Raw genomic sequence first — 13,076 nt, 5'->3', positions numbered from 1 at the left:
ATCTGCATACTGATGTTCTCCGGCCTTCATAGGTAATGTAAAGTTCTTGACGCCCCACGAAATATGAGTTTAAGGTACCAATATAGGGATTTTTGCTCCTTCTAAGACCGGATTCCAACGCTCTATGGATGCCATATTTACCTGTAGGAAAGTAAATAAAAAATATATACATTATAAATATCATACATCACCCATTAACACGGATCAAGACCAGAATCCTAGCAACGAGGCATCACCTGGTTTGCTCGTCTAGTTGATGGTCGAAAGGCATTAAACTCAATAAGGTGGATGATGACATCTTTTCCCAGCTATTATCTAACAGTCCAGGCTGTTCGTCACTCCCTCATAATTCAGTTCAGCGCCGAGCAGGGGCAAGTGCAAGTGTCCTGCGCATATTTCAGGGGGAAGTAGGAACTTCTCATATGTGAATAATGTTCTAAATAGTTATAATTTGAAAATTGGCCCAGGCTGTTATATTCTGCTGAAATGGGATTCTCTGTAGATGCATATTTTTGAGAAAATTAGTGCATTCTTTCAGGAAAATACAATTGAAGCTAAAGGTCACTTATTCTATCAGTCTGATAAAACCAGAGTTGACTGCCTCTTCCATCACCAGTCAGATAAAACCAGAGTTGACGGCCTCTACAACCACCAGTCTGATAAAACCAGAGTTGACGGCCTCTGATATGATATGATATGATATGGTATTTGTAACGCGCCTATACACAGGTGTTTCAAGGCGCGACGAGGCAGGGAGGGGAGGAACAAGGGGAGACAGACAACGATCCTACTAGGCCAGGTGTCATTCAGATCGTGCAAGTGCAGGGGTGGGGGAGAGGGAAAAGTGCATGGGGAAGGGGAGGGGGGGAAGTGCAGTACAAGGTAAGTGGCGTAAAGTAATAATTAAATAGGGCCAGCTGGTGGCAAGTGCAAGGTAAGTGCAGAACAAGTGCTGGGGAAGGAGGGGGCTGTAGGGATACAGAGACAGTCCCGCAGTGCAGAGGGGTTCCAGGGCATCAGTGCAAGTGGAGAGTGGCTGGGCCCAGGGCCGAGGCTGTTTAGAGAGGTCCAGTTGCAGGATCAGTGCAGTTTCAGTGAAGAATATTAGCTGTTCAGCAGGGGAGAGGGAGAGAGAAAGCAGAAGCAAAGAGGAAGGTTTTGAGGTGCTTCCGGAACGGTAGATGGTTCTCCTCGAGTTTCAGGGAGGCAGGAAGGCTGTTCCAGAGGGAGGCCCCTGCCGCGGAGAGAGATCTACCCCCAGCTCGTTGCTTCGAGAAGCGGCTGACCCTGAGGGAGTTGGAGGCGGATGAGCGAAGGGCTCGGGAAGGAAGATATTTGGGAAGAGAGAGTTGAAGGTATTTAGGACCCAGGCCCCAGAAGGCCTTGTGGACAATGCAGAGGGTTTTGAACTTTATCCTCGCAGCCACTGGGAGCCAGTGTAGAGATTTCAGTCCTGGAGAGATACGATCCCTGGGCTTGAGGCCAAGGACAAGTCTCGCAGTTCTGTTCTGGATGAGTTGCAGAGGGCGGAGAGTGGAGGCAGGCAGATTAAGATACAGGCTGTTACAGTAATCCAGCTTCGAGAGAACCAGGGCTCGGGAGACAGTGAGCTTCTGGGGGAAGGAGAGGAAGGGAAGAATACCTCTATGGAGGTGCAGCTGGTAGTGTGACCTCTTGGCGACGTCGGAAATATGAGGAGAGAAGGAGAGTGTGGAGTCGAAGATGACCCCAAGGTTTTTTGCCTTGCAGGTAGGAGCAGGGAGGGGGCCAAGGGAGGCAGGCCAGAGAGCTGCAGGGAAGGAGGGAGTGGGAGTACCGATGAGTAGAATCTCAGTCTTACTGGCATTAAGGCAGAGGTCATTGGCGGCACACCATTCTTGGATAGCAGACAGACAGTCAGAGATGAGGGAAGGAGAGGGGGGAGGCTGAGGGTAGCCTGAAAATGAGCTGGGTATCGTCCGCATAGCACTGGAAATTAGGGCAGAGAGCGGCGATGCGGTGGGCAAGGAGTGCCAGATACTGGTTGAACAGCCAGGGAGAGAGATTAGATCCCTGGGGGACACCACAGGTGGAGAAAAAGATGTCGGAGAGGAAGGACCCCAGTTGGACCTGGGAGGGTCGATTTGAAAGGAAAGAGGTCAGCCATGCCAGAGCCTGACCAGTGATACCCAGGTTTTCCCGGAGACGGTTGAGCAAGATGGCATGGTTGACAGTGTCAAAGGCAGAGGAGAGATCGAGCAGAATGAGAACACACGGAGTGTTGGAGTCGAGGTTCAAGAGCAGGTCTTCACGGATGTTCAGGAGAGCAGTTTCCGTGCTTCTGGCAGCTCTGAAGCCAGATTGATGGTCATGAAGACTACCAACAGATTCAGCATGGAGGTTAAGCTGGGAGATGGCCAGTTTCTCCAGGAGCTTGCCCAGGAAGGGAGTGATGGAGATAGGGCGATAGTTAGCCGGGCAGGAGGGGTCGGAAGAGGGTTTCTTGAGAAGAGGGTGCACAAGGGAGTGCTTGAGGGGGGAAGGGAAGACTCCAGAGGCGAAGGAGTGGTTGCAAAAGTCAGCCAGGGCAGGAGCCAGGGAGTCGATGTGGTCCTTGATAGTTTTGGAGGAACAGGGGTGAACCTGTTTAGACGAGACTTTCATTGATCGGACTTGTCTGGAAACCTCGTCAGCAGAGAAAGGTGGAAAGGCAGAGAAAGAGGGAGGAGGGGTGACTGCAGAAGGGCCAGAGGAAGAGCCGGGAAGGGAGGGAGGGAGGTGAAAGGAGGAGAGCGAGGACAGGATGTCCTGAGTTTTTGAGATGAAGTGAGAGGCCAGTGCAGTGCAGACCACCAGTCTGATAAAACCAGAGTTGACGGCCTCTTCAATCAATCACCAGTCTGATAAAACAATAGTTGAGAGCCTCTTCATCTATCACTCTGATAAAATCACAGTAAGGGCTTCTACTTCCACCAGTCTGATAAAACTAGATTTGAGGGCCTCTTCATCCATCAGTCTGATAAAACCAGAGTTGAGGGCCTCTTCATCTATCACTCTGATAAAACCAGAGTAAGGGCCTCTACTTCCACCAGTCTGATAAAACCAGATTTGAGGGCCTCTTCATCCACCAGTCTGATAAAACCAGAGTCGAGGGCCTCTTCATCCACCAGTCTGATGAGACCAGAGTTGAGGGTCTCACCAGTCTGATAAAACCAGAGTCGAGGGCCTCTTCATCCATCAGTCTGATGAGACCAGAGTTGTGGGCCTCTTCATCCACCAGTCTGATGAGACTAGAGTTGAGGGCCACTTCATCCACCAGTCTAATGAGACCAGAGTTGAGGGCCTCTTCATCCACCAGTCTAATGAGACCAGAGTTGAGGGCCTCTTCATCCACCAGTCTGATGAGACCAGAGTTGTAGGCCGCTTCATCCACCAGTCTGATTAGAGCAGAGATGGCCCTCGCTTCCTCTGGGCCATGATTATGGCTGCCTGCTCTCCTCTTTGAGACGTGCATAGACCCTTGTTCTTGGGGATGACCATTTATAACAGAGAGTTCTGCTAATTTGTGTAAAATCACTGAATTGGATATTGTGGCCATAAATATGGTTTTGTCTAAATCTTTCGGTTTGGTACACTCAGTTCATTGTTTGTTATCCTGGTTAGCACTATATATATCCCATACAGATATAGAATAATGGGATATATATATTACCCTGCTGTTGGTGCCACAGGCTGGCAGCTTCAGACCACTTTGAATCACAAGTGCCGGCATAATCCCATTGGTACTCATTGTGTCAACCCAGGAAGGGTGAAAGGTTGCAAATTGCAGCTTTTGATTTACAGATTGCATAAACAGCTCAGCAGCGGGCAAGCAACCCACACGCTATCTTACCGGCAAGATATGACTTGATACTGGGAGACATCACTTATGGGCAGAAGAAGGCCAGAAGCCTCAGAAAAATCTGTGTCTTGCAGCTTTTCACTCCAGAGAACCCGAGTGTCAGGTTGGTGGAATGTTGAGGTCCTCCTAGGAGTCACGGAGGAACGTCTACCAATCACAGAGAAGAAACCAGCCCCTTCCTAATTATTATCTCACAGGAAGAAGAAAGTTGCGACTGGGCAGGGGTGACTTATTGGCTGTAGCCCCTCTTGATGGCTATTTGAGGTTAGAGGCTCAGGAGCTACAAAGGATGAGAAAAGACTAGACCTCTGCATAGTGACACACAGGACATGTTCAAGGTAGACGCCCTACTGGGCCCCTGGTTAGCCTTGTCTAACACCTGGACAGCGATCTTCCTGTTTCCCCGCAGAGAAGAACAGGGAGTCAATCTTGCCACTTGAATAAAGGATTTCCCTTGGCAATCTGAGGCCTTTGAACGGCAGCCAAGGAATTGTCTCAATGCTCAAGAATAGTACTGGACCCACCCAATGAAGGACAGAAGCGTCTTTGCGTTACTACCATCTCGGACTATGGGCTTTCACAGAATTCGGATTGGCAAAAAGGTTGTACCCCCTGAAAGGAACAGACGTGCACACCCAGACTTACCTTGCTAAGTACCTAAATTGAGAACAGAGTCAATCTGAGACACCGTCGGGTCAATGGTGCAGTTGTGAGACACAGAAGTTGCAGGCCACTGGCCACTGGCCAATGAAAGTCTCTCAGGGGGCTATGTGCATGGTGGAGGGCCAGGGGCATAGCTGAAGGGAATACAGCAGAGAAACCAGGGCCAGAGAACATGCTATTGGAGGTGCTCGGGGCAGGGTCTATTGGCATGCCTTGGGCAAAGTGGCCACTGGGCATGGCTGCGGTGGGAGGCTTGGTGGTGCCCAGAGCAGGGCCAAACACACTGCCCCGGGCCAAGTGACCACTGGGAGTGACTGCAGTCCTATCCAGGGCAAACAAGCCACATAACATGGCCAAAGACTATGCTAAGTGGTCCCATTTGGTGACTGAGAAGGGATGTTCATGCAAAGTATCCACTGGGCATAGCCTGGACCACAGGGTGGCTCGTAGGCGACCTGGGAAGGGCCTTTTGCCCTGCCCCCGGCAGTGAGAGCACTGGTCCATGGCCACATGCCATGTCGAGTGGACCCATCAAGTGACTAGGAGGTGCCTCGGCATGGCCATAGAACATGTCTACTCCCTGCTACCTTGTACTGTGTGCCCAGAGTCCGTTTTGATCTCTGAGCTGAATATAAGACTTCCTGGCACAGGGGTCCACTGGCATCTTCGGTGGCATAAAGGATATCGTGCTGTGTTTTGGAGGGCCTCTGAATCCCAGGGGCTCTTCATGCACGTTCTTTGTGCCACAAATGAAGAGCCCATTTTCATAAAGACCTTCTCTCGAGAACATCGGCACGGAAGGGATTGCAAGTTGGCAAAATGGGCACATTGATTTTCTTGTTTTGCCATGTTGGGTTACAGTTATGTTCTTTGCTGGTTACTCTGTATATCTGCACGCACACGCTGGATTCCAATAGGTTCTTGAAGAGCCTTCTTAAGGTTCCGAACATTAAGGCGAAAGAGCCCCCATACCTAGAACTTTGGGTGTCTGTTACTCGGAACGTTAGCTTTGCAACAATGAGCCTGTGCATAAAGCTGGAGCTACACTTCTGTGGAGGATTCCAGTTGGTCTGTTGAGGTCAATGTAGATAAGGAAATCTGTTGACTAATCCTGGTCAGCCATCCTCCTGCATCTGTGGGTTGTGGTCACTTCTTTGATGATCGACGGGGTTCCTGCGAATGCCGAGATCCTACTGTAAAAAACATAGGATTTTATAAGAATGATGTCCTATTAAATGCTACGAATCAATCAACGATAAATGCATGCCGACCTGTAAACTAAATCCAGGCCCAGAGCCATGAAATGATCGGGAGGCCAAGAGCCTTGTAACGGAGGCAATGATGTAATCTATTACCGGTCAGTCTTTAGAAGGTCCATGGTTAGTGTCCCACTAGAACACAAAATTCATCTATACCTCAAGCCTAGTCTCCTTCTTAAAAGAACGAAATCGATCGCGTTTCACCGGTATCCTGAGGTCACTTATTTCCACACCCCATTCACTTCTGGCGTGTAACACTTGACGTTTAGCACCTCTTCAGTTAGTTCCTACGTGTACTCCATACCTAGTGCTTTTATACCTCTGGGTTTTAACGCATAAGCTAATAATAATAATTTGTAGATGTCACGATCTTTCTGTTGACACCTCTATACGTTCCATGTTGTTCTTCCGCCTGTGTAGTGGCCCCCGGTAAAAGTATTTAGCGTCCCCTGTAGAAATATTGCTCTGTATGCTGCCAAGGGACCTCCTTTGCATACTAGAACTCAAGATCAGCAATTGACTAGAGCCTTGGGGTATTTTCCAAAGTAGCTTTTAAAAATTATCTGAAAAAAAGGTAACGGAGCATTATGGAACAATATTGTGTTTAAAGGTCTGAAATTCTAATGGTGGAAAACGCAAAAGCACTTTAGGTTAACTTCTGCACTTAGTATACGGGGAGCGTACACCACTTTTGAGAAAGCTCTTTTTTGAGAAAAAGAGAGAGAGAGAGAGAGAGAGAGAGAGAGCACGAGAGAGTATGAGAGAGCATTGCAGGGTAATTTAATACAGATGCTTTGTATTAGTCAGGGGGTACTCTGGAATAAAGGGCCAACATTGCATGTCCTCATTTTTACCATCGAGAAGGTATGTGGAGGAATTTAATTTAAATAAAGAATGCAGGCCATTCCTGTATGTACACGGTCTGTCAGCCACCTGTTAACACTTGAAGTCTGTATCTAATTTTAAATCCCTTTGACTGTGCTTTTTGTACTGTATTCATTACCTCTATTTCCGTCAACATATCCACAAAAAAGCCCAAACCCGCTGGTATCAATTTTCACTCCCACGAGGGATAAAACCCTCCATCTGCTCACTCTGGAGGATTTCCAAAGCACGGTTCAGGTCCTGATAATATGTCACCTCAACGTAGGGACGCGTTACTCATCAGAGCCTTGGCCACAAAATCTGCCACCCTTTGGGCCGTTCACCACATTGCTGCATGGCTCCTACTGAGAGCTAAGAAATGTGAGCACATCTCCCTGAGCCTGCAAAAATTACACTGGCTCCCCATGCCAGAAACGATACTCTCTAAAACGGGCCACATCACATATAAGGAAACTACTGCCCAAACACCAGCCTTTGTAGCCACAAAACACGTGGGTTCAGGTGGGACATGTTCCTCTAGGGGGCAGGCCATTACAGGCTAGAGACTAAACTGCAGCCAAAGGGAATCCCAGGAAACGGGCCTTCTCTTGCCATGGCCCTACCTACTTGAAGACCATTCCGCTAGCAATCAGTCCAGTACAAAACTGAAGACCCGGCCCTCAATGGAATACCAAGGGTCACTTGTTTTACGCATCCACCACCCCTAAAGTATTGGATATCCAACAAGCTACCACTTACTGCTGGTCATCCCAAATTACTTGTAGAGCAATCGGTTTCATTATAGGTTGGGTTGTGCTACATATACCTAAATCAAAATGTAAATACAAAAATACAAATACTATTGCAATTATTTCATGGGAAATTCACCAATAAGCAAAATATTGATTAATTGAACCCAGATATAACCCGAGGATGTTGTCGAGATTGAGCTCTGCCTGAGAGAGAGAATGGTGACATTTGTATCTTGAGCATGCAATGAGATCTAGAGATCGCTGAATCAGCAAGAAAATATGCCTCTTGCTTTCCCTGCTGAACTAAAAGGAACACAAAGTATCGCTGAGTACACAATTCTAGAAGCGCTCTTTAACCACAATACATCTCAATTAAATTGCTAATGACAAAACTCCCACCACTGGGTTTCCGATATTAATAAGCGACCTTAACACAATAATACAAAATTCTCCATGCAAGCATATTTAGAATTGCATTATAATATGACAAATCGATCCTGTTTTTCTTTCAATAGCTAATAAAAATAGGCAGATCAGAATAAATCTCAATACATCAATTCATACAAGGTGTAATTGTTCTGAATGTTATTTACCATAATGACTACAGTGGGATCAAGGTTTGCCTGTGGACAGCATTGGACTATTCAAAGCTCATACCACAGAGAAAGATGAAGCAGCCCCTATGCTATTGGCTGGGTGCACTCTGCAACAGACCTACGTGTTTCAGTCAAGCAAATACAGTGACTTTCATCAGGCGAAATTGTTACCAGAGTTAAACCTGTGAATGTCTACAGAGTAGCGATGAAAGCAGGCTTCAAGATTCAGTGGTCCTGTCTGGCACAAAACTAGAGAAAGAAGATACAATCCTGGCTAAACTAGAAGACAGAGAAGGTTCACATGTCTGAATTACTTCATTGTGGAACTACAAGAAAATGGGGAAAATACACGGGCAGCTTCCTTAATAAATCCTTGGGCACAGAAATGTTACTCCTTGTGAGTTGGTTGTCAGCGAATCTGGGGAAACCTGTGTGTTTTTATTGACTAGTAGCATCTATAGCAGTGGAATTTGGAGGTATTGCACAAGTAAGATGCGGAAAGCTTATGCCCCTCCCGATAGCACACCTGTGCCACCACAGATCACTGCATCACCTATGTTGTGTTTTAGGGGATTGATGGAGTTCAAAGGGCACACCTTTTCCTGCTCTTTCTTTTGTACACCTCATGGGAACACTCTATAAACATTGCACATCCATGCCTACGTACCTTCGTGAGATGATAACCGGTGACAGACCTCCTATATACCCAGCCCAGTGCGATCTACTTCCCCCCTCCCAATACATCTTTAGCTGACTTCACTGTTGCTTTTCTACTACTTAACATTCTACTTAAGTTATGCTCAATGCCCATGCAGCCTCTAGAGAGCAAAGATGTACCTGCCTGGTAGTGCCGGGACTTCTGGCTTATTCGTCTTCTCCCATCTCGCCCGCAGGTCATGAAAACATACCACATGTACCACGCAGAGAGCATCAGCGCCGAGAGCAAGCTCAAGGAGGCCGAGAAGCAAGAGGAGAAGCAGATTGGACGATCGGGGGACCCTGTGTTCCATATCCGCCTGGAGGAGAAACATCAGAGGAGAAGTTCTGTGAAGAAGATTGAGAAGATGAAGGAAAAGGTAATCCTGGCCTTTATGAGTTATGCTGGCATGGTGCAGGTGTGTGGCAGCCAGAAATGTATGCAGGTGGTAATCACTGACTGCTCTTAGAGAGTAGATATGTCACGTAAAGGGCTTCTTTTGCTATTAAGATATATGCGTCCAAGATCAAGTGGTTTGTAAATGTCACCCAAATCGCCATATTATGTGACTGTAATGCACCTCACCATTGATGTATTTTGTATATCACATGTCTAATAGGGCTTCATTACAGTACAGGAAAAATGGTGGTATATTGCCGGTAATTTATACTGGGAAAACACGAGTTTGTCAGTGGTGGCCACGGATCAACCTCCTGGCTGACCTGGTGATAAATCGGGCCCCCACCACCAACAAAAATGCAGCAGTTACCTCCATGGAATGGGGATTTACCGGCTTTTCTGCCGCCTGGAATATCCCAGTATTACCACGGTATCAGGCAGTGGAAACAGTAGGGGCAGTTTGCTGATATCCCGACTGAATTATCGGCGGGATACAGGCACACTTGTAATGAGCCCCTAGCACTCAGAATGGTTGGAATAATTAATTCATGAGAATAGTCTGCAAATATGTATCGTACCATGTCATTTTAGTATCTATATATGATATATGTGTCTGCAACTGGATTGTCATTCACAAGAGATGGCATTTACGTTTTTTAGTACATAGTAAAGTGGCACTTTTGATAAATGGAGAAATACCTTTAGAAAGCGGGAGTCTGAACCCTGCTGTATCGTATTGGCAGGCTGCAGTATATCAATGGGTGCTATGTTTCATTTGTGTTATTCAGTAGTTGGGGTTTACTTTCTGTGTTTTTCACTTTTCAAAACCACTGATTCAAAAAAGAATTTGTTCTGGTGAAGTACTGGGTTTTCGCAGCTGCTGTCTGCATTGTGCAGCGACAAATTAAACGCTGAAATGTTCCTGCTTAGCTGTTTGTTTGCATTTGCTGTGAAGGCAGGCTGCGGATTAAGCAAATGGGACTTATTAAATTGGTTCACAGGTGCTCCCTGCATTGCCCAGATCAGAGTGTGCACCGAAAAACAAATGCATAATGAGAAGTAACGCCAGGCTGTGTTTCGATTGTTTCAAGGGATTGCCATACTAAGAGAACAACAGATCTAATGATCCAGGTTGATACTCTAGGTTTCCCATTGGGTGAAATCCATACTTCACTGGAACTCTGTCATTTCCCATATTGTATGATGGGAGTCAGCGATACCGACTTTGTAGTTTTGGGTAGGTTGAACTGCTCATTGGAAGACCACTTTTTGAGATGCTAAGAACTTAGCTCTGGGTTCACTAAATTCCCAAACCTTTTCAAAAGAAATGTGCATCCATCACCCAATGTTTTTTTTCAAAGTTTCATAAAGTTCCGTCCGGAGGTGTCAACATTATAGTGGGGGGTCGTAAAAGTTGCATTTCCTATTCAAATTTTCATAGGTAACTTTTGCTGGATGGATTTACACAAAGAAGATGGCGGCCTCACCTCTAAGGAGGCTCAGAGCAAGGGCTATACCCTGTGGTGTTGAGAAGGAGAGACAATCTTCCCGCACCCCTAAGCCGTTTAGAATAAAACAAAGATCGCAAGATATAATATAAGGGACCAGGGGGGTGGGGTGGTGCCTTTAAAGGCCTCCGCACGATCACATCATTGCATGCGACGTAGATGTAGTGCACATACAGGAACAAACGCCATCTTAGATATTAGCGGCTATTTTGGAACATAAGGCCTAAACACAGTGCATCAGCCAGCATCCCAGGTCTAGGCTGCAAACATGAGGAGAGGAATATGTTCTATCCTGGGCACTGATGAGAAAGGGCAGTGCCACAGAGATCCATGAACCCTTCACTGTCCTAAAATGTTGCCAACCTTCATGCTCTGGGAAGAATGTGCCCTGCAAGGCCACAGGAAGAGGGCACGGGCCTCCAACCCCCACCAGTACCAATTCTAGGCTATAGCTCCCAAATGTCCTAGCCTTAGGACCCCTGAATGCAAAGGTACCAGCCAGCCCCAGACCACTGATCATAAACCTGTTAGACCCCCGATCGATCAAAAGGATCAGAGAGCAGGGCTTTCTTGCCTTCACTCCTGGGTCACGTGATTTGTGCTGCGAGGTGCAGGGAGGGATGAAATTATAGCCTAGAACGAGGGTGGAAGACCTTGGAGGGGTGCCGGCCTGTCTAGGAGTGAGTGAGTTAGTATGACCTCGGCGTGTCCCCTGAGTCCCTGTCTGCTTTTCCCAGGTGCGCTGTTACGTAGATAGAGACGTATTGTTTTTCTTTGCACATAGTTGCTAATTAGCCGCCTCGCGACCGATGACGAAGGCATCACCACCCACATGGAAGAAGATGGACAGACGGGGCTGGGACCAATGGCCTGGCATCCCCTATGGAGCAGGTGACCTATGTATAGGGCCTCACCAACCAGCCGCGCTGGTTTCTACTGTGTGTAATGATGTCACTGACACTGTGTATCTTCTTAATGTGCTGCTCGTGCACATTTTGCCAGAATGTTCTGCAGCAGCAGAGTTCTTTGTTGGCGCTTCCATTTTTGTGTGGAAATAAACCTTGTTATCCTTGCAAGAGGTGTATTGGGGCTTTTACCCTAGTGGGTTTTCCAGGGGCTTCCCTACATTGGTAAAGCCCCCGTTCTGAGCCTCCTCATTGGCTGGGAGGCCTAAGCCATGCCCCCCCTGGTACTACTTATGTTGGGGAAAATATTGAAAAGGCGGATATTGCAGATCCCCCCACCCCCCAGTGGGTCACGTCCTGACTATGGGCAGGGCAAAGTCATGTGCCCAAGGGGTAGAATATGCCCCTTTGTAGCATTAAAACTGGTGATTGGTTTGTTGTGCACACTGCTGCACACAAGCTAAAGATTTTTAAACTAGGACGTTTGTTTTACAAATCCAATGTTAATTTAGAAACCGTTTGTTTGGCCCGATGGCCAGATATTGATTGAGTCCACAGGTGTTTCGCCCAATAAGCACTCATCGGGGTTCTCAAATGATTTCCATTGTGTTCCTGAGTGGCATTTGGGCCATGTCTGTGATCCAGAAAAGGCTTCTTGATACATCAGGGCATCCATGTTTGTCTCATGTGTGTGCAAGTGATAGGCTATTCCCAGAGTGATTTGCAGGGAGAGGGCTAATGCCCGCTGAGCCTGGCCATAGGTTATGCCCCACTGACACTCCAGGGAGGATATCCTTGCCCACGATATGGCAGATTGCGATGGCCATGACACACGCACAGTGATCGCTGGGCATGGCCACAAGCAGACCTGAGTAGGGGGGGGAATGTACAGGCTGTGTCTGAGGCATCGTCCAAGGCCAGGAGTAGGCCTGGTGCCTACTGTGTCTGGCTGCAGTCCAGTGGTGAAAGGCCATGCTTCAGGCACGTTGTACGCTGGGCATTCGCGGTATAGTGGGCGCGCATACAGGCCATGCCCAGTGGCTATTCAGGAAGGGCAACACATTGCCCTGGGCATAGCTGCTGACCCCCCACTTCTATTTAAGATTATGGGAATCTAGCACGGCCCAAATGCAACCTCAATCTAACGCGCATATGCCATTCACGCCAGGCCCCATACCTCCATTACGCGAGCCGGCCAGCAGCACGTCACTTCCTTCTGTTCTGCTCAGCCTGTACATTCCCCCGCTCATCAGGCTCACCCACTGCCTGGCCTGCACTTGTGCTCTTATGCTGGCAAGTGGAAGGATGTGTTTATTACCGGCCAAATCTCCTGTCCAAAGAAGGGGAGGCACTGCTTTGGTAACTCCTTATCCTATTTGAAATATTTTCACACGCAATCTGAACTCTTTTATTTTTTATATTCGTCAATTTATTTGCTGCTCACATGTCAGGCCTTCCACTTTGACCTATAATCCATTTATACTATTTTAAGAGCTTGCCCTGAAATCCATGCTTAATCTTTTGGGAGCTGGGTTAGATGAGAGGTGCAGGTG

The 13,076-nt window shown here is 47.5% G+C and overlaps 1 protein-coding gene across 3 annotated transcripts in view; it reads left to right on the top strand.

The window, feature by feature from the left end:
- SRGAP1 (SLIT-ROBO Rho GTPase activating protein 1) overlaps nucleotides 1-13,076 on the top strand; it is a 640,444-nt gene that overhangs the window by 423,523 nt on the left and 203,845 nt on the right. For all 3 annotated transcript variants that reach the window (XR_011281914.1, XM_069629793.1, XM_069629794.1), the window contains one exon: nucleotides 8,908-9,090. Coding sequence is in view for 2 of the 3 variants with exons in the window: in XM_069629793.1 (XP_069485894.1) it covers nucleotides 8,908-9,090 (183 nt within the window). In the remaining variant the exon portion in view is untranslated. The remainder of the gene's footprint in view (nucleotides 1-8,907; nucleotides 9,091-13,076) is intronic.

This window comes from Ambystoma mexicanum, chromosome 12, assembly GCF_040938575.1.
Source record: "Ambystoma mexicanum isolate Mex_15411 chromosome 12, UKY_AmexF1_1, whole genome shotgun sequence".
In the NCBI taxonomy this organism is placed as follows: Eukaryota; Metazoa; Chordata; class Amphibia; order Caudata; family Ambystomatidae; genus Ambystoma; species Ambystoma mexicanum.
The sequence above is the reverse complement of the archived record's forward strand: the minus strand, read 5'-3'. Positions and strand labels throughout refer to the sequence as shown.